At 40.8% G+C, this 23,018-nt stretch overlaps 1 protein-coding gene across 1 annotated transcript in view; it reads left to right on the top strand.

The window, feature by feature from the left end:
- The window catches only part of grin3a (glutamate receptor, ionotropic, N-methyl-D-aspartate 3A), a 51,316-nt gene extending 28,680 nt beyond the window's left edge, over positions 1-22,636 (top strand). The window contains exons 6-10 of the mRNA XM_078271730.1: positions 4,028-4,143; positions 7,041-7,192; positions 11,765-11,926; positions 12,313-12,383; positions 22,069-22,636. Of these exons, the coding sequence (XP_078127856.1) occupies positions 4,028-4,143; positions 7,041-7,192; positions 11,765-11,926; positions 12,313-12,383; positions 22,069-22,636 (1,069 nt within the window). The remainder of the gene's footprint in view (positions 1-4,027; positions 4,144-7,040; positions 7,193-11,764; positions 11,927-12,312; positions 12,384-22,068) is intronic.
- The last annotated feature ends 382 nt before the right edge of the window (positions 22,637-23,018 follow it).

The following is a 23,018-nucleotide window of genomic DNA, read 5'->3' as shown; positions in this document are numbered from 1 at the left end:
TTAGAAAATTACAACAGGGGAACAAGACAGCATACATGCAATGCAACTTTTAATACTCTGTGCTCAGGGTTTACTCCCAAATTGACCAGGCATGGTTAAATATTCACATAGTGGGTGCATTGGGCACTTAAATCTTACATTGTAGTTCAATGCTTCTACTGTATACTGCATTGACAGGAGTAGCCCTATAGGGAGAATAAACTAAAGATTACTGTAATCCAAATAAAACAGGATGTTGGGATTGCTATTGTTACCTTTATACTTAGAACAAGTGTTGAAGGTGCTGTTTAGATTAAAGTTATTGCAGACCATTAAATAAGGAATGTTATGTAAGAAAGTTAACTTACGTAGCCTACTTAATTAAAAAAGAAGTTAATGTTGAATTTTGCCTCACATGGGACATGAACACCAGTCTCCCAGGTGAAAATCCTGTGTTTGTTTAACCCATCCACCACCCCAACCTACCTCTTAATGCAGAGTTGCTCTTCATACTACCTTGTTTTACATGACATACGTAATATTGACAGAGATGGTGTGATCCAGCTTCCAATAGATGATAACAGCCTACTGAGCCAAGAGAAGGGCCATAATCGCCTCATATCTATGGTAATAATAACAACTGATAACACCCATGCAATCGGCTGATAACTTTCAAAGCCGGTTATATTTCTTTAAAAATCATCTTCTTCTCTTTTTTGGAACAGAGACATTTTTTTACTGGAAGCATTTTTCAAAATTCTTCAAATGTTATTTTGTATTTTACTTTGAATCCTGATCATGATCCTATTTTTGATCATGATATGTTTTTTTATTTTATTAATATAGTAGTGTCACATTCTGTCTCTCTGTCCTTTCGATGCCATTTTCCATCCATCCGCTGCCTGCCTTCGGACTTTCTCTCCTATCACCAACACATGATTGCCCCACCCATCTACACACCTGTTCCCACTTTCCTCATTAGGCCTTCCTGCCTACTCTCCCACCTGTTTCCACTTTCCCTCATCAGTTCTCTGCCACTGCTTCGTCCACCAGTAGAAGCATTTGGCTTGTCCCCTGTTGCCACTCTCCCTCACCCCTGTGACAAGTAGATACAAAAATCCATACACTGTTGACTATAAAACCATTGTTTGTGGAAATGTACTGACATTTAGAGGTCTAGTTCCACTTTTGTTGGTTCTCAACCCTGCACACTATGCATCCATCGCGTTTCAGTTTAATGAACATGTCTCACCATAGACAGCAATTGAAACAAGCAACAACTGCTAACTGCAGCCTGTCTGCTATTTAATTAGAGCATTTTCAGAAAGTGCACCGACTGATGCATTATCAGCCGTCGGACAACTGCCTTGTTCAATTTTGGCTCGCTTATTAAAGGGGCAGAGACACTCGGAACAATGCTTTTATATGCTTTAATAGAGTCTTGCATAACACAAGCTCACACCTGAAACAGAACGATTTACTAGAGAGTATTTTAACCGAAAACAGGTCTTACTTCATGATGTGGAGACTTTCCCCTGATCTACCTCGGGGATTTAGCATTAATGGAACTGCTGTGTCACACATCACTTATATTAAGTAAAGCCACACCACAGAAATGTGCCTTGTCACTATAGTGCAGTTTTTTACTGATGCCATCCAGATGCAAATACATGATTCAGCTACTTTTACAAGCGTTACTGAAGGAAAATGATGCAGGCAGGCAACATGTTTTAAACATACAGGTTAGGTAATTGGTTGAAGTCAAGGTAGTCCTCTGATAATAAAATACATAACATCAATACTGTGCTATGGTGAAAAGACCAAGGACAAATGCTCCAACCAATTTCAACCAGTAATAATGAACAGCCAGCTTGTGGCTTGAAGATAGTGCAGGATTACAAACACTGTCCTTGATAACAAGCAAAAAAATAAAGTGAATATCTTGAGAAAGGGCTTTGCCGCATTTGTATCCCAGTAGGCTGTACCTGTCAGTAAAGACATTGTGAGTTGATTTGTAAAAGCCTCGCTGAAAGTGTTGTGAATTATTATCTCACCTCTGTATAACACACTTGGAGCGTGGAATGTGGGTAAATTGGCAGAAACTGGCAGACAGGCAGTGATTTTACTGGCTTTTGGCCAGTAAAAGTATTGGAAAACCACTGGCATAAGGTTGAGGGAGAAGTTTGTTGAATCCTTTACATCCCATTTTCAGTGTGGTAAATGGCCTTCTGAAAGTCTCTGTAAAATACACACAAGCACAAAGCAAAACACTTCATTCTCTGAGCATTGTGTTCAGTTTAATTTTTTTCCTCACTTTTAAAGGTCCCATGACATGCTGCTTTTTTGATGCTTTTATATAGGCCTTAGTGGTCCCCTAATACTGTATCTGAAGTCTCCTACCCGAAAATCAGCCTTAGTGCAGAATTACAGCCACTAGAGCCAGTCCCACAATGAGCTTTCCTTACGATGTGCCATTTCTGTATCTTTGTGTCTGTAGCTTTAAATGCTATTGAGGAGGAGAGAGGGGGGGGGCAAGGTGGAGGGTGGGTCTGTGGCCTTGACCAACTGCCACTTTGCTTGTTTGCAAGCCATGATGTCTCTCTCTTTCTCATGGGCGGGCCAAATTCTCTGGGCGGGCAAAGCAGAGAAAGGGGAGGTAACCTCGCTCCTTATGACATCATAAGGAGCAGATTCCAGATTGGTCCATCTGAGCTTTCATTTTCTCAAAGGCAGAGCAGGATACCCAGGGCTTGGTTTACACCTATCGCGATTTCTAGCCACTGGGGGACCATAGGCAGGCAGGGGGAACGCATATTAATGTTAAAAAACCTCATAAAGTGAAATTGTCATGCCATGGGACCTTTAACCAATTTATTTATTGGACACTAAACAGAAACCCCCACTGTTGTTTCTCTCTCTTCAAGTGATGGGCAAAAATGAAAAAAAAATATATTTTTCAACGACTCTTTTTAGTGTCCGGTATGTATGGAGTTATCCTTCCAAACTGTCCGAACGTACCAGTGCTCACAAATCCCTGACTTGTCCCACTCGCTGCCATTATCGCTGGGTAGTGGTCACTGCTAATGGTGCATTCACATGCTCCTCGGATGGTCATTTTTCAGACTTTGGTGTGTTCATGAACATCATGAGGACTGGTAAATGCATTGAAGAGTTGTTTTGTGGGACGGGGAGCAGCTGTGTTGTAGAAGCTGAAGTGCATGTACTATAATTGACTGTGTCACAGAGAAACAAATGCCATAGTTTGCAAAAAGTATTGAAACTCGAAAGGTTTGATACATTTACATCAGTATCAACTCGACGGAACCAATGAGAAGAACTCTGTGAAGAGTCGGTCCACCCATCACTGATCCATTCAGCTTTACCCTACCCATAAAATAAAGTGAAAGCATATACAGTTTTCATCCAACACCTACCAAACAGACAAAAAACAAACTTCTCTTTTTCTTTAAACACACTCTGTGAGGTCAGAGGTATGACATGAGGACAAAAACTGAGAAAATAAACCTCAGGGTAGCAGAGCAGGAGTGAGATGACAAAGTAAGTTTAATTTAAGTTTGCGCATCAGGAGGTTTAAAAAGTACATTTTATAGAGGGTTGCTTTAAAATGTAAATCCCAGAAAAACCCCAGAAGATGTAAAATTTGTCTTAGTGCCATGGTTACATCTGTCACCCCAATGAATTTGGAAGAGTGACTATGGATCAGTCCCAGTCCATCCGTCCATGTGTTGGTCTGTCCAGTCATCCGTCAAAAACATTTCAAATGCCACTGATCAGATTGTCAGAACACTCGAGGGCATACTTTAGGTCGACACTCCATCTTTCTTTTGTGGAATGGCTGAGTGGTTGAACAAAAAAAAGTGTAATTAGATGAATGCTTTATAGTTCGTTAAGTATTAAAGCTGAGCTCTCACCATTTCAATCAAGAACTCGTCATTGCATTTCAGCTCAACACTCAAAAAAGTGTGATATTTTTTGCTACATCTGCTACTTGCATTGCACTTTCAGTACATCTGTTGTGTGTTTACAGGGCTGACCCTCAGAGGCTGGATGCATTCATCATGGACAAAGCTCTGCTGGACTATGAGGTCTCCATAGATGCAGACTGTAAAACACTAACGGTCGGGAAACCCTTTGCTATAGAAGGTAACACATGGCAGCTTATTATAAGACAAATATCCTGCTTATTTAGGAGAACAAAATAAAAAAATATATAAAAATAATAAAATATATATTATACAGGGTGCGATTTGCCGGAGGGGATGCCTGGGATTTGTCCCTCTCCTGACTTATTTTTATTACCGGTGGGACAAAATGTATGTATGTACTTCACCAATAGACCATAGGCTATTATATACCTAAAATAGAAATATTTAAAACTAAGTAAAGCGCTTTAACGTGAACAGTCTATAGTGCCATAGAATGATAAAATCTGAGCGGCAGTTGTATTTAGCTCTGGGATGCCGGATACCAGCGGCAGTTGTTTAGCCGCCAATGGTGACTGCCGGCTACAGGCACCGCCAGATGACGGTCCTTTCAGGAGCCATGGAAGTTTTGAATTTAGTTGAATTTAAACCGGAAAAGTGAGCATCATGCGGCGATGACCGTTAAAGGGGTGATTGAATGCAAAACCGATTTTACCTTGTCATAGTTGAATAATGACAGTTTAGAGGGTAACTAGGACATACATAGAACCTCAAAATCCCATTGACACCTCTTTCCTCTGCAAATCTCACAATTTGAAACTGCCTCTGAAAACGGTCAAATCTCAACGAGCCGCCTAGTTGACGTCAAATCGGCGGCTCCTCCTCATTTGGCTCTAGTCTCTATCTTTGTCACGCCCAAACATTTACATAGGCTACACCACTGATCTGAGATCAGCTTAGTCTTCTGAATAGGTCGCGTAGATCTCAGAAATTGTATACATTGTTCATCTGCTATTTTACCACTAAATTCACTTCTGAGACTTTTTTTATGCGAGAAATCAACTATGTAGAGGTCAAATATGGGCCGTTTTACGAAAATTGATGGCTAATTGCAAATTTTGTCCGACTGTGTGTCGGAGTTCAGCGGCCGGTGCTGCCTGTGTTGCTGCCTCGCCACCCGGCCTGCCTTCCTTCACAGACCTCAGCCTGCTGTGAGGTAGATGGAGCTCCGTCACGGCTGGCAGCCCACAGCACTCCATACCCGCGCAAAGTCACAGTTTTTTGGGTTAATGGACTACCAAACGCCGCTGCCCTGACAGAGCTCCAGGGCCTGCAGCTCCCCTCTTCCTGCTAAATGGCCGGTGTGTGTGAGTGAGAGCGCGGTCAGTGAGCTTGTTACGCCAGCAATCTCTTACCGCAGGTTCCAGTTAATCTTATAATGTGTGTAATTATAATGTGTTGAGTTAGTTAAACAAACAATCGGGGAAATAAACGCCTCTTGTCCGCGAGTCTCATTGATAGAGGCTGGATGGAGCGCTATCAATGAGAGCTGGCTAGCCTCCTCTTAGAATTCCTCTGGAATTCACAAAAATGCATTAAATTGAAATCGGACGCAATTGTTGCTTTATAAGACCTTGAAGTAGATGTTATATAAGTGGCGTGACGAAATTCAAACTGTAAATATACTCTAATTACGCCGAAAATGAAGCTAACTAGCCGTGATCTGTACTCATAGGATTGAAGGGACAGTCGCAGCTAACGAAACCCCTAATGTTCAAAAAAATGCATTAAATTGAAATCCGACACCATTGTTAGCTTTATAAGATCTTGGGGTAGATGTTTTATAAGTGGCATGACGAAATTCAAACTGTAAATATAGCTACTCTAGATATGCCGGCAGCCACCCAGCTCCAGCCAGCCAGCCAGCTCCTGGGTATGGAGGTTGCCGCTTTCTCGTCAGACTGTGTGGAGCTCCTAGCTAAAGTCCGACACGTCTTACCAAATGTGCAATTAGCCATTAATTTTCGTAAAACAGCCCATATTTGAGCTTTATATAGTTGATTTCTCGCTTAAAAAAGTCTCAGAAGTGAATTTAATAACGAAATAGCCCAACAAACAATGTATAACTTTGCAGCATCTGAAATATGAAACCTGCTGTCTCCCAAGGAACGAACAAGCGTTTCCTGGGTGATTAGTAGTCTCCGGCTTGAAAGCGGTGTATTTTATGTTGACACCACGTTATGCTTTTTCATTTAGAGATTATTTTCCATATTGAAGTTCATAAATAAGTGTTTTGGCATGCCTTGCTACCACTATCCATGGTATTGAAAGGGGGATTTAATTCGTGCATGTTTTGTGTTGTGCATGACCAAACAACCCCCCCCCCCTTCTGCTTTTTTCACAAATCGCACCCTGTATATACGATTTCTGGCATCACAACAGTGTTCATAAAGATGTTATTTCAAATATCACTATATTTTAAGAGGTATTTCTGCATGACCGCAGATTAACTGACCATGATCATTTTAGGACAGCCCTGAATTTAACAATATCACTCAACATTTGCACAGCAGTTAATCTTCTTGCTTTCAACAGCTTAGATCCTCTAACTGTCTGCTGTTAATCTCTGGTCCATTTAGCAATCTCCGTCCTCCCACTGTGAAGATGTTCCCATGGTGGTTGCTTCCATTACAGGCCACCACAGTCCAAGATTCCAGTGTTGTTGTTAATTACTTAATGCACCCTTAAGCCTTCAGGACGCGATACAAATCAATCAGTGTACTTCCTACCGAGGCATGGTACTTCTGTTGCTGAATTTGTCCCACTTTCCCGGCATGCTAAGAAATTTTGACATTAACTCACAATATTAGGTACCTGCTTTGTTTTCGAGAGACAATGGTGCTTTTTTGAGAAGCACTGGCAACATTTACCAAGACTCCCTTCTTTTTGATCAGCTGTTATTTTCCTTAGTTGTGTGCACAGCTACAAACTGGTGAAGACATGTAATGGCAGCACATGACATGTTGTGACAGAGGAATAATTGCGTTGTGTGTGTGTGTGTGTGTGTGTGTGTGTGTGTGTGTGTGTGTGTGTGTGTGTGTGTGTGTACATCGGTAGGCTATGGGATTGGACTCCCTCAGAACTCGCCACTCACCTCCAACATCTCAGAGCTTGTTAGTCAGTACAAGTCAGATGGCTTCATGGACACGCTGCATGACAAATGGTACAAGGTTGTGCCCTGCGGGAAGCGCAGCTTCGCTGTGACTGAGGTAGGAACAAACCCACCTGTTACAAACAACAGCAGCAGTTGTATTGTTGTGTATGATGGACACATTTAAATAAATATTGTGTTTTGACATATAAAATTGTTATATCACCAACCATGGGTAAAGCTGAAATATGATCTTTCAGTTGGTATTGGTTTTTTTTAGTTCTTGCCAAGCATATTAAAGACAAAAAAAACTGGTTAAAAGCTGCACTCAATATTCTTATATTAACAATGGATCAAATGGCTATTCACTATGGGAAAAGGGTCGCTCATAACAAACCTTGCAGAAGATTATACCCCAACTCTTTAGTTCCCCTCAGCTCTACAGAGCATTTTAGCATCTTCGAGCTCATTGGTTTCTGTTTGGTTTTTGTCTCACTACTCTCATCATCCTCTTCTACCGCTGCAGCAGGCAGCTGTTTTCCCCAAAAAAGGAGCAGACAGACAAGTTAGCAACTACCCAATGAACATTCGGAGCATTTAGCAGCTAAAAAGCCAGAGATTCCCCCTAGGAGTTAGTGGAGATCAAAGTGAGAGTTAGAACTGGACATATTTGTTCCATGGCCAGAATCACCACTCTAAATGCTAATGTTGCTAAGACTTTGCTGGATGTGTAAATAGGCAACAAGTAGCATCTTGTAGAAAAAGGGACTTCTTGTCTTAAATAAACTCTCTCTCTGGTTATTCAGAATTCATAACTTAACATATCATCATTGTCAGGGGCGTAGCACAAAATTCTGGGCCCCGTAGAAAGGCATTTTCTATGGGCCCCTCCCCGCATCCACAGCTATTCATTCTAGCATCTTTTTGGGCCCTCCTCACATGAGGGCCCTGGGTACTCAAGTCCCCTTTTTCCCCCCAGTCCGACGCCCCTGATCATTGTACAGAAGTAGCTTTCCTGTCACAGTCCTTACCTCGCCGTTTTCCTGGCTGTTCTCTCAGAATACTTTCCCCGCACCGCCTCCACAACCTCCATGTACAGTAATTGCTACTTACTAATTCAGACGGCGGCCCCAGACCCACCAGCTGCTAACCGAGCTGTGTCCCCATAACTTCAGTCCCAAACAGCCCAGGCTCCGTGGTCCATTCTGTTCTGCTATTACCGAGCACTTAGCTCTCTTAGCAGGCTGGCCGTCTCTCCACCCAGCTGTGACTCTGGAATCCCCAAAAGTGGCTCCTAGCTTGGTGCTGACTGCACACTCACTATTATCAAGAATGCACTAACGTTGTCTTCAAAAAAAGGAATTCTTGTCCCTACCTTATTTTTTCTTTCTTCTTTTCTACTTCTGTGTGCAAAGGCATATAAATCCCTGTCGGTTGCTCATTATGATGTCTAATTAAGAAGCACTCATGGCGTGTGCCTTTGAATGACAGCATTACCTAAACACCTAAATACATATATTTAATGACTTCTGAGTCTCATACGAGTAGCAGAAGTAGCACACTGCAGTGCAACAGATTCAGTGTCGCCGAAGAGAACCATTTTCCACCGTGTAACAGCTGGACGTGTCACAGATGCTATCTACTGTTGCAGACATTTAAATTGCTCCAGGTGCTTTTCATTTTGCAGCATCATGCCTCCACCTGCCATCAGTGACAGCAGAGAAAGCTGCTTGACCAATATTTTGCTTCACTTGTGTGTTGTTTCATTTTATATATCAGTCAGGCGCTGTGCAGAAATCACAGCGTGATGATAATGTAAACACTTCTAGTTCTCATGTTAAAGATAATGTTGTACAATAAGTGATATAAAGTATGTATGATTACATTGAATCAACCTAAACTCTGAGTAGCATGTTCTTGCACAGTTACAATGTGCTGTCAAATAGAACACTGGACAATACTCAGAGGGAAATTGATGTGATATAAGCAATATGAATTACTGACCAGGCTGGCTCAGTAAAGTCCTGATCAGCATTTTTTGTTGTTTTTTTTTGCAATCTTTTATTCCGATGAATGACTGCTACATCACCACCGGCAGCAGCAAGCCTGGGATTCTGAAAAGATGAAAAATCTGACGCATTCAGCGATGTCAGCCAAACTCTCTGGCATCCGTCCAGCTCTCTGTCACCCCAAAGAAGTTGATCCCATTTGAAGTAATAAAATCAAAACCAATAAATGACATATTATTCAATTACCTAACATTAAGAGGGCCAAACTTAGCATTACCGAGAAATAAATTGCCATCAAAGGGACGAAGATTATGAGTGTGTTATGTGCTTTATTGACGTTATTCATAGATTTTTGCAGCAAATTTATGCAACTAATCAATGAGTGTAGTGAACCAAAGAAAGTAATAAAAAAAACATTTAAAATAGAAGTGGAGTTTTGGATTATAATATCGCTTTGAAAAATGATTTTTCTATATTGTAGCGTGCAGTGAAAAGAGACAGGAAGTGTGTGTGTGTGTGTGTGTTGCCAAAACTTTGGTAGACTACGTGCTTAAATGTGCTGATCCAAGTAACGCCCTCAGCTGTGAGGAATGTTGGAGTGGGTTGATGCACAATAACTTACACTTCTTTTTACTGGAGCAAAGTATTAGATTAGATTCATGTAATTTATCCTCAGTGAGCTTGTCTTGCTGTTAAAGGATAATACCACTTACATTTTATCTTTTCCTATCCCAATTAATTCCCACAAAGTTGAAAATGTCTTCCCCAGCAGTGAGATGTGAGAACAGTCTATATTTCTTGAATTCCCAGGAATCATCAGCTCCCATTCTCCAAAATTTCATTACAGCTAGCTCGCCAAGTCACAATACTCTGCAATAACGAATTTAATCCATCATGTATTTTTATTTTATTTTTTTTACCTGCATGACTTTATAATGCAATCATTGCAGCTGCTGCTGTATCACAAGCTGTTCCACACTCAGCAATAAAGATATTCATATGAGAATGTATATCTGCAGTAACTGCCTGGGGCGCTTAATTCGGAAAAGTGTCTCACAATAGGAGATGGCCGCACTTGCCGACTCGTGATACATTTCGGAGAGGTTTGTCCATAGTGACACATTTAGAATACAATGAGTGACAATTAAGATGTGAGGGAGGAAATGTGTGATATATCCCAGCATGAGACAATCTGAAAATAGTAAATAATGAAACTGTATTTTTCAAGGGGAAGTAACTAAAGGAAGGTTATAACTTATTTCAGATGTCCAATTCTCTGGAAAAGTCTATCTTTTTTCTTTGAAAGACAATGCTGAATTCAGTACTGGACACAGAAAGTGCTGTTTTTACTTTATTGAATTTATAATTGTGTCTTATTCAGTTTGGAGACTAATCTCACTTTTCCACTGCTTCATGGTGTTGTTTACTTCTGATAGGAGTGAAAATAGAGTTTAAAGCAAACCTGCATGAGCAATGTCTCCTCGCACTCATTGTTTTTTTTTGCAGAAAGCTTTTAGAACTGCATCTGCAGTGATTGTGGTTTTATAAAGTCAAGTAATGGGGGGAACAATATACATGGCACATTACATTTGTCAATGTAGCGTTTTGTCTATGCGGGCTGTTTTTAATGGAATTTTGAAAAGAATGCAGATGACTCCTGGGAGGTCAGCCAAACATGTAATAGAGACAGGATAGGAATGTTTGACTGTGGTGAATACAGTACATCAACGGGTTCACACATTCCATGGGAAATAACGGAAAAGAATTATACAATCACACTATCAGTGTTATCTGGTTAAAATGTTAATTTTGCATACACCAACCAAAATCTACTGCCACACCTACTACTAAAAACGTCTAGTATTGTTTCAATTAATTGTCTTATAACAATACAAACATAAAACACAAGTACACAAGACAGTAGATTGCTAATAATGTAACATAAGAAAAATAATAACATACGGTAAAATAACATTTTCAGACTAGTATAAGAGCGCCAAATTCCGTGTAGGGACGCAGTTTGGGCTGGTGAATGGGTCAATCAAACGCAGGACATTTACTCAGGAGACAAAGGTTTGTGTCCTGTGTGAAACCATAAGTCAACTGTCACTTTTTGAAATTAACCGACTTTTACCGACCTTAGTCCATGACGCAATCATATCATGTTGAGTCATCATTTGGGTAGTTTAACGTTACTCATTCTAAGCCAATCCCTGAACTATTTTTGTTGCCTAAACGTAACTAGTTCCGTTTCACAAGGTTAATTACGTGTTTAAAACTGCACCCGTTACATTAAAAATAGTCTTGCTTTGCCAGACCTTCCTCCACAACGCTGCGGAGGAAGGTCTGGCTAGTCCACAGCATCCTTTGAGCTTAAACCTGTACCTCCTGTATATATTGTATGGTGTGGCTTGCATAATACACATACTGTAAACAGAGCATGGGATTTTCAAGGTAAAGGGTTTGATCAATAATTAAACACAAACAAGGGCTTGTCTTGTTGTCTGACTGTTTTACAACCATGCAGCACAACCTGAGGGACTTTTTATCATTGTACTTCCCGGATAGATTTTTTTCAGACAACTCCTCCTTCTCTGTCAGAAGAGATGGATATGCATCCCAGATCTCTTCTTCTCTGTGTCTCCTTCTTTCTCACTCTCTAACCCTGTGTCCCCCCCCAGACGCTGCAGATGGGGATAAAGCATTTCTCCGGTCTGTTTGTGATGCTCTGTGTGGGCGTGGCCTTATCTCTACTGACCACAATAGCAGAACACATTGTGTACAAGCTGGTGATCCCGAGGGTCAAGGAGCCGCGCTTCAAATACTGGCTGCACACAAGCCAGGTACTGACACACAGATACACACATGTACAACACAGTGAAGTGCCCTTTTCATCACAAGTTGGCAAACAACCACATTACAATCACTGGAAGAGGTATACTGATTATGTTGTTAGAGTAAGTGAATGTAGCCTTAACAGAATGTAAAAATACTCCATTGCAAGTATATGTTATGTACTTTTACTTTAGCAAAGTTTAGCCTACTTACGAGTGCAGTGAATTTGTACTTAGTGATATATTTGGTTCTTATAGTTCTCTCGCTCTCTCTATTTCCTATGGACACACATGCAAAACACACAAATATATGTTCTAAATAAAACAGTATTATCACAGGGAAACAGACGGAATCGTTTCAGCATGTGATAGCTAATGTGGTGCTTGTTTTCCAGAGATTACACCGGGCCCTCAACTCAGTCTTCACTGATGACAAACTGCCGACTGTTACCAAGCCCGAGAAGAGGTACTGTCCTGAGTCATTGAAGGCTGGGCTCAATTCAATTTCACTTCAATCGAATAAATCCAGCAGACAAGTACATGGCTGAAATATATTCATGCTTAATGTAATGTTTTTTTATGAGATTGATTTGAGAGAAATCCCATCTCTAAAGGATTGAACTTAATATGAACTGAGCCCAGTAGTGTTGTAATAATTTATGACCCATTTAGCACATTTTGTTGTTACTTGGGATTCAGGCTCATTAAAACTTGTTACGTACAGACACATCAGTAACAGGCTTGCCACTGACCTACTGCAGCTCCAAAATGTAAGTAGCTTATGTTTCCATCCATTACCATTGGTTACCACTGTTTGTTCACAGTCAGTGGCGCTAACTCTCCAAACAAGTGCCATTAAACCACTGCAGAAGAAGAGGGCCCAATAAGTAATAATAGTCTGACTGAATAATTAGCATCATTACCCTAACCCTAACCACTGAAGTAAAAACTGAAATGCCTGTGTTCAGTACTAAAGTCTATCACAACTCTCATATTGATACTAACCCCCTATTTCTAACCCTAACCCTTGTCCTCCTCAGCCAAGCGTAAAAATGTGTTTTCTTGATTAATTTTCTTTATGAATTTTCAGCATTTCTACTCAGGTTTTTAATACTCAAATTGACGATGCTCATTATAAAGGTGAATGGGAAAAATGTATTTAACATGCTTGTTTTATTGTGTATTTTTACTCCTCACAGAGTGGTATCAAACCACTGCACCCTGTAAGAAATGCAATTGATTTTACCACCACTTCAAATCTTAAAATACCATAACATAACTACATTACAGATAGCACGCAAACAAATAAAGTTATTTAGATTCAAGGAAACTGCCATGCTGATTCCGGGGTATCACGATCTGCCGGCGATTTGATTTCGCCCTGCAGCTCAGGCTGGAAACCTGTACATTTATCTATCCTGCTTCCATTACACATTTGCGGGAAACAATCACAAACTGGCTTATCCACCTGGCACGCTATTGGCGGGTTTAACACGATGACGATAGAGAAGCAACGGCAAAGCAGCTTTTTGTTTACATTCATTTACATTTACATGTGGGTGGTGATGGCGCAGTGGATATGACACATTCCTTTGGTGTGGGAGACCTGGGTTTGATTCCCACTGCTATACATCAACCAATGAGACACTTCAACATGGTGACCACCAAAGCACAGCAACCCGTTGATGTCGCTGCTGTTTTAAAAGATTTCAAAGGCAAGTTTTCTCTGAAAACGGAACAGAAACTTGCCCTGGAACAATTCCTACAAAAGAAGGATGTGTTTGCCTTACTACCGACCGCCTTTCTTTTTTTTTTACTACCAACCAGCTTTCACTCTGCCTCGCTCTGCAAAGTACGTCACCCGGATTGGTCTGATTGGTTGAAGGACTATCCAATTGCGTACAGAGTCATTTGAACTATGCCCGTTGATCACGCCTCTTGTGCAGTAGAAAATACAGAGTAGACTCCCCAGACTAATGTTCAATCTTAAAAGATTAAGCTTTGTCTGGTGATAGCCAGACTAGGGTATCACTATATCACATGGTGCCATGTCATTTCTCCGACGCTCCACTGTTCCGACCTCTCAATAACCCGAAAAATTCCCTTTGGTCCTACAGCCCAATTGGCTATCCTAACCTTAACCACTTGAGGTCAAAGGCCTAACCCCAACCAATCGAGCTGCTTCGTAGGGTGGGTCTTGGCGTGACCATAGTGGGTTTCGTAATTTCGCCACCAAAGGGACGTCAGACTAGTGGGTTGTAGGACCAAAGGGAATTCTTGAGAGGTCGGAACAATGGAGCGTCGGAGAAATTGGCAGTCCCCATATCACGTATGAGCACATGTGCCGTAACCTTCGGTCACACCGAAAAAGTATTTCAAGAGGGCAATTTTCCAAACAGCCCATTGGCCAAATGATCAGGCTGCGAATAAGTGACATCAATTAACATCCAAATGGCAGTTAAGGGACCCATTTTTGTCTGTTGGAAGCTAATTATCAGTAAGGGAAATTGAGGAAATAATCTCATGATGACGTCACACGAGTATTGTTTGGCTCAGTGGGTGAGAAAGGGAGAGATCTGGTAAATCATGAAAGCTTCTTTTTGGTTAATTTCAGTGTCTTTTCAAATATAGCATAGGTGCTTTATGTAACTAATCTGGACCGTTATTTTAACACCACTATACAGTGTGTGTCATAGTATAGCCCCTATTATTCACATTTGTCCACTGCTCAAATTGCCATTTCACTTTGGAGCTTTGCCATCAGATAAGCATATCTGCAATATTAAGGCAAGCAAAATATGTAATGTATTACTCTTTTTGAGGGGACAAAAAACATTCCTCAGGCTTTTACTCAGCAAATTTCTCTTTTTGATTCTGCTGTCTATTCTACCTCACACCTATGCTTACTTAGCACCACGCACTGAGGGGACACTCAGGTGGAGCACTCAAAGTGGGGATTAAATACACGTAATAATTATGGAGCCAAGGCAATGTGAGGGATGCCTGTGGTAATGAGGATAGATTGCCTACTGCTGCATAATTAGGCTCATTCAATCAAGCTCTTCTACATCGTGCCTGCACGTTGTCTAAGAGTCAGAAGTTATTACCGTCATATTGTCAGTGTCCCGCCAAACCCTCATGTTGTCAGAAATGTCTGTTTTGCAAGCACTGTGCTGAAATAGGATGAGCCCCATTCATGTGTATGAGATTTTGTGCTGTAAAATCTTCCAGCTTGGGGTCAGTTACAAGAAAATACACCAAGATATACCATTACAGTACATCTTACAGAAAAGCGCTGTATATACACCTGCGTTTCATCAGCATAAAAGGAGGCGTTACCAAATGGACCATATGGGTAAAAAATGAATTGGCTTAAAAGGACTACTTAGGATGAAGTATTTAATTTCCTAACTGCACTCACAAGCGTGTAGAAAAGCCCAAAGGCATCAGAGACGTGTCTGAGAGAATTAGAAGCAGTGTCTGTAATACCATGAAACACTCTACAATGTCCAATTACATTTTTTTGATTTTGTATCAAACGCTGTGGAAAGGTCATGTTGCTCTAGAAAAGACCTTTAACCGACACTAAAACACGATAAATTGTCACTTCTAGCAGATCAGTAATATCAGTTACAATTCAGCTGCTATACTCTTTTTGATAGAGAAATTATTTGAGTTAGGACCATTGCTCCCACTGTTTGTACTTACATTACTTGTTATAACTATTAAAGTTAGCATTTTCACATTATATTTCCTTCCATTTTAAAGCAATTTAGCTGTTTTACTATTTCCCGTTTTGTTTAGTAGGCCTAAGTTTCCTGATTGCCCTTGATTCCACGTGTATATATATGTTATATTTTTTTTTTATTTGTTCTGTGTTTTGTACACCATTCCAGCTGTGTGTCATTCTCAAGGTAATATAGTCAGTGTTGTCTAGGAAACAGTTTGTATTGTGCTTTTGATTCCTCACTTCTGAGGGCACATACATTCACCCTCAAGAGTTCAATTTCCAGGCAACCAGAGCAGCGCTGCTGTGTCGAGATAATTGGGCAGGGTTTGTGCTTCCCTGTGTCTGTCCTGCTGTGTGATTGTTGTATTGCACATCAACACCACAGTTTAAAAGAAGTGTAATCACTAACATCATCTATCTACTGTATAGTAACAGTCATGTATGTTTCTGCTGGTGGAGGCTCAAAACAATCAAATGCCTCACGCACAAGCTAAACCTACTGCAATAACCATAGTCTACATGACTGGCTATGCAGATTTGGAAAAAGTAGTCAAAAGCACGTATTTCAGTCTCATAGGAATTTAACAGTGACGACCTACACACAAAATATTTACAGGGATTGGAGATCAAAAGTTTAACTACAAATGCACACCATTAAAACACAGGGAAAGTAATAAATGCCACCGATAATATTTTGTTAACAATCCAACTCAATCCGAGACCACTGTGGCTCTGGTACACAGCTGCTATAGTGCACCACTGCAAGCACAGGTCTGGCAATGCAAGACTGATGTCAATATGACAATCAACAGCTCATTTGAACTGTCTATTTTGGATGAGAACCACACATCACACAGAAAAAAATAGGTTGCACTCTGACTCTGAAGCACCCATGGAATCAGCGCCTATAGTCTAGAAGACCTTAACGTTGACACCCTCCACAGGGTGGCCAAGAGGTCATTCCAAACTGTAAAGCCTGCAGGATTCAATATCTTGCTCTAGGACAATTTAGCAGGGTGAATGTATTTCTGGTGCACCCGTGCTTGTTGAAGGACAGCCTTTTTCACTGTGCTACAAGCTGACAGACATCTGTACTGACAGATGGGTTGGAAAATGATAACCTTTTATTTGTTCAGGGAGGCCATTGAGAGCAAGCTCACTTTTCCGAGGACACTCTGTTACAGCACAAATAAAAAGAAATAAAAAGAACAATCTCAATTACAGTAAAAATAGATAATATGATCATGAAAATAGTCTGATGATAAAACAATACCCAAATTACAATATGTAAATACTGATCAGTGGTTAATTGACTTGGCCTTTAGGGATAAATAAAGTTGTTTGAATTGAATATATTCTGTTCTAATTTCACTCTAAGGCTACTGTACATTTACATTGCTACGTTTAGTTTTTTTAAGCTGAGTTTTGAGTTAAAAGTGAACTCTTTGCACACAAGTGTTTTTAGCTCCAGTAGAAGAACTAATCTCCATTCGAACTAACATACCCCAAACTTCATATCTCATGAACATTCTTGTATACTGGGCATAAACGGGAGGCAGCATGTAAACTCCGCCCGTCACTGGTAGTTGCCATGGAAACGTTAGGAGCTTGGTCTCAGAAAACGAGACGGCATGACCGATAAGACCCAATCAGGCGGTGAAAGTTGGCATCAGTTGGTTGGTGTTGCCAATGGTCTCTGTTTGCTGCCGTTGAGACAGCAACACAACCCCGCAGATTCCAAACCAAAACGGGGTCAGAAGTGTTTTCAAATGTGTCCGGTTTAGGGGCAGTGTGAATGAGTGGTGTAATCGTAGCAAAAGCTATTCATTTTTAAACCAAAATGTAGCAATGCAAATGTAGCCTAAGAATGCGGCGTAGAGAACTGCTGCAGGGCAACATGAGATGTCTTCTTAAGATGCATTGGTTGACATGAGATAGAAAAGTATCTGGAAGTTGTGAGTATTTGTCGTGTGTCTAACAAATCTGGAACTACTTTACAGCAGTTTGCAAAGGACGTGTAAAACCACTGCTTATGGAGAAAAAAAATCTATATTTATCTGCAAACTGGAAGTAGGAGGGACCAGATACCGCTAGAAATTATGTTAAGGAATCTAAAAACTGTAAATGGTGTGGAGAAGGAGGGATCTGGTCTCTGAAGAAAAGGAACAGGGTTACCCTCAGCAGTTGAAAAAAACGAAATAATCTCTCGGTAAATGATAAAGAAAAATAGGCTGACTTTCAGCTGTGTTTATAGGCTCCTGGCCTCTTCATATACAGAATGTAAAACAAAGAGCTCCATTTGTTTTTAGACTTAAAAATGGAGACGTCCTCTGATGTCACTTAAAGGGACCACAACAATGATACAACCTTATATGTTTACTTCTTCTTTTGCCATCTTGGAAATTAACCATTGCAGATGGTGCAAGATAATGATTTGTATTTCATCTGCTAAATACCCTTCGTCAACGCTTCTCTTTCTGACCCTGATGTCATTATTTCTTGTGGGAATCTCTACCCGGCAAACAATGAGTTGGTGTTTATATATTAACCGCTGAAATGTGTGCTCTGTCTTAATCATCATTTCCATTCATAGCAAGGAATTTGAAAGAGCTTCTCTCTCATATGTGACACATGGACTCCTAAATGCTAAGAAAAACAAATTAGAGGCTGGATGGAAGAACAACAAATGAATAGGGTTTCTAAATTATGCTAACTAGAGGCTCTGCTAATGATAAGAATCTTCTATATTTGCGTCACATTTTTCAGAGCAGCCACAAAGAGCTTTTGAATAAAAGAAACAAAAGATAATTCATAAATAAAAGGAAAACCCATGCACGCAAAGCAAACAATGTAAAAAAAAAATAAATAATAATAATAATTAAGAAAAGCATAAAAACAAGTCTGAGATTTCAGGCAGTGATTTTAAAGCCCAACATTTCCACATTTCTAATATAATGGGACAAAAGCTCAGCCAGCAATTGTTTTCAATCTAGATGCTGGAACACCTACCAGGGACCTGGCTGAGGTCATCAGGCTGCAGCTATGATAATTAGTGAAAGAACATCTACACTCTAAAGTCTAGCACACTAACACCAATACCTAATGCTTCTAATACATGCTGAAATTGGGGGGATTATCTTAATTAAAACTTAAGGCTTAAGAGATCTGATAATGACCACAATACAAAATATTCTGTCTTTCACTGCAGCCGTGACGTAGGCACAGGCACCTTCTTGTCAAAAGGTGCACGTATCATTTGAAGATAAGATGCTTTTCATATTCTTATATTCTGATGCCCCATCCTTCAGCAGAAGGTCTCTTTTGTTGTCAGGAGTATCTCATTAGATTCTTCTTGTCACTTTCTTTCATCACCGGTGAAAACACATTTGGTTCAGAGAGTTCTTCAGTTAGGCTTCAATTCATATGAGCGGGGATCTATATTCTCTCTATTTCTTAAATGAAATCATGATTATTTCTCGGCTTGCAGATCTGGTCTAAGGGATTTCAAACGTTTCCTTTTGAGGGAGGAAACCAAATGAATTTATTTTCTCTGGCAGGTCAGAACTATCAAATGACTGCAGAGAACATTAGAGGTGACATAGTCTCGTTTTGACAGACCTTCCTCCACAGCACTGCGGAGGAGGGTCTGGCTAGTCCACACAGCATTCCAGAATGGGAGAGAAACATGCTGTGGTGTATTGGCATTTCTTTAAACCGATCAAAATCGTCATGGGCGGCACTAAGTGCCGGATGAAGCAACGGTGCCTCTGCAAAATTGCCTTGGGAAGGAACTTGTTTTGGTGGAACGTGTACATCCAAAGGTTGTTTTAGTTTAACAGAAAACTCAGATTGGACAGATAGTCCAGCTAGCTGTCTGGATTTACCCTGCAGAGATCTGAAGAGCAGTTAACCATAGTCCTCAAAAACCCACTGGAGTTTAAAATTCCAAAACAAAGAAAGCGTAAGGTAATGGACATTCGGCCGAAAAGAAGGACATACGGTGGAATTTCCGGCAGCAACGGAGCAATCCCGGAAGTGGAAGTTCGTGGATATAGACTAGAGTTGTCATTCTGGATTGTGTTTTCATTTGTGATAGAGAGCACAGAGTGATCTCAGGGGCTTTAAATAATGCTGAACGGTTATGTTTGTAAAAAGTTTCTTTGAAATGATATTGTATCATAACTCTACCATTGAAATCCAATAGTAATCTGTTTACTACTCTACCATTCTTATGAATATAATTTTTCCCTAAAATGTAAAAATATTTTATTGTTTGATTTGTTTGAATAAGAACTCAGAGTGTTGTTTTTTTAATAAAAAATGAAATGCCATAAAGTTGATTATGTTTTAAGATAAATATTTCCACAACAATATTTCATGACCACATATTTGGAATAAATTATCTGGACAGAAGCTAGGTCTGCCGCCACCAAAACATCCCCATGGTTTGGGGAAGCATAAAAGCAAGGACACTCACTGGTATTTTCTTTAAACCCAACATGAAACCAGCCTTGTGTAATATCCAATCATGTATTGCAGATGCAACATTCTTCTCGCTATCAAGTGCTGATGCTGTGTAAAAAAATAAAAATAAAAAATAAGGGCGAAGCTGTAGTCCAAAGGCAATAGTCCAAAGTAACTTGATGTTGCATGAGTTTTATTGGTCAGCGCAATCAAAGGAATTGATATGTGGCCAAGGACAACCACAGCCGGCTGTTTTTTAAGTTTGTGTAGCTTTAAAGTTCCAATGAAATAGCTTTGGGATTATATTTTTTGTATATATATTTTCTTTCGTAATTAAAACATGATTTTGCAGGATGAATGGGTTGAAGAGAAGGCAGGACAAATGCTGCCCGAAGAGAAATGATTTGTCAGGTGACATATGTTTAAGCCGTGATTAAACATGACATTAGTGATGTTGTGTCGAGCTGACACCTCCAACCCACGGTACTGCTACTGGTACTCATTAGCTTGAAGACGAGGGTACACCTCCAGGTTGGATGGCAGAAGTTGGCGGGGTCAGTGCAGGTTCCGGAGGAAATTAATTGGACATGAATTTGATTTCTACCAGTAAGCCTTGACAGTCAATATCTTCTTTTTGTCATGAATACCTGCATGTTTTGGAGGGGGCATTCATTAATGCCTACTTGCATTATATATGACATGATTATGACGTTGTTAAGACTGGAACCAGGCATCATGCAGTTTATTATTGGCAGCTCTGCCTGTAGACAGTCCTCATCAAGAGCTGCACAATGTTTATTGGATGTACTTTTGTAGCACAACTATAATGGCAGTGTTCTGACCAAATAGTTAGGTGTGACCATTAGGCCAGCTAGTCAGCTAGTCACACCATAAGGACTTTAAATAAAGATGTGCTGCACCATGTCATTATAGGGACCAATCAAATAATGGGCCGACCATAACACTCCCAGGTGGAAAATTAATGCTCAGACTACTTTGACAGAAAAATGCATGGGATTTGGATTAAAACTAGACTAAATCTACAGCCAGGATGGCAGCTTTGTGAGGCTATACTTAGACACAGCAATGCTTTGAGTTAATGCTCATGTCGACGTGCTAACAGGCTCATAGTTGTCATTGGAAGAATGTTGTGAGCATATTAGCATGATAGCTATGATAAGCTAATTAGCACTAAATACAGCTCAGGCTAACGGGAATGTCATCCGTTTTTGCAGGTATTTGGTCATAAGCCAAAGTAATACACAAATTACAATCTGACCTAAAGAGGGAAAGTTAAGCGATCACCAAAGTTAATACAATTCATGATGAGACGTCCATAAAGGTATGTAAAACATTCCATGGCACTCCGTCTAATAGTTGTTGAGATATTTCAGTCCGGAACAAAATGGTGGACCAACCGACTGACTGACACACCGATATTGCCAGCACTTGAGCCAAGGTAGCTAAAAAATATGACATATTACATAATAAATAGCAGAACAATACACTCAGGGACACACATGAAACAGGCTTGCTTTAGTACAAGAATACTACTGTGTCTTGGCAAGCATTCACACTGTTGTTGTATTCCTCCAAGAATCTCAACATGAGCCTCTTAACAATAATGTCTGGAACTTTCCCATACAGCAGTGAAGGTAAATCTGTCTTCACTTAATGTTCTTGATCAAAGTCTGGTTCTCCCTTAATTGCACATTGTCATACAATATGCATATTATTATAGTGTATGTGCAGCCACAATTAAGAGCGGAAGCATCATCTGTGTGTCTGCACACAGCTGCAATAGTCGGGCGGAGAGAGATACCCTCTGCGCCACTGATTTAATGTAGCATTCAGTCTTCAAACATGCAGTCAGATGAGCCACAATCTCCCACATAGGCTGAGGAAAAAAAACGGAATTGCAACTTCATATTTCTCTTTGTATCTGTCTTATCTCAAGGTGCAATGAGGGAAACAACCAGTCAGCATGTTGGAATCCTGCAGAGTCCTCTCACTGCAACAGACGTAGGGTCCTTCCACAAGAGATGCAGAATGACCTGGAATGCCCATCTTCCCAGGATCTTCCTTCTCCACCACCCCCATCTCCCCAGCCACATCCCCATTCTCTTCCTCTACTGGCGAAACACCTGCCCATAGTGACCAACTCTAACGGTCGCTCCGACCTGTTAGGGCGGGGGTTGGGCCAAGGACTGGGGGCAGGGCAGGGGGGCTCCGGGCAGGGCATAACACGTTTGGGTGTGGGCGACTTCGGCCCCGGCCTGGGTGGGGGTCGGAGCCCGCTGGCTCAGGAGCTGTCAGAACTGGAGGGTCAAATCCTCTTAATCAAGCAGCAGCTGCAGTCAGCCATGAGGAGGAAGCGAGAGCTAGAACAGTACCAATCAGAAAACCAGCAAGCAAACCACACTGCACCCAGTCAGCCCACTACGCATCGGTCTAACCAGTTGGCTCAGTATAGCCAGTCTCACCAGCAGACTAACCAACACACAAACACGCTCCCGGAGTTCTGAAGCTTTTCTCCCTTGTTCTGCCCAGAGAAACCTGGTTAGACATGGGACTAGTTTCCAAATCCTTCTGTATAGGTTCTGGAAAGGGATCCTTGTCTGAGTTTTAGAGTTGGAACCTTCACAGATTTCTGGAAGCTGAATCCTCCAATAGGCTCAGGAGTTCCTATGAACGATGGACTGATACGCTCTCTAGGGATCAGATCCTGCTGTGTACCTCTAGTAGAACATTTCCTGACTTCTGGAACGTGAAAATGACTTATACAAGAGGCATTGGACAAAGGTGAACCAGGGACCCTGAACCAAATCTGTTTTCACTAGCTTGTTGCAGTCACTGAAGAGCTGTGCAAACCTTCCTCTTCGTAACCTCCCTTACCCCATTTTCTTC

This window comes from Sander vitreus, chromosome 16 (assembly GCF_031162955.1).
Source record: "Sander vitreus isolate 19-12246 chromosome 16, sanVit1, whole genome shotgun sequence".
Taxonomy (NCBI): Eukaryota; Metazoa; Chordata; class Actinopteri; order Perciformes; family Percidae; genus Sander; species Sander vitreus.
This window is presented reverse-complemented; position numbering and strand designations above follow the sequence as displayed.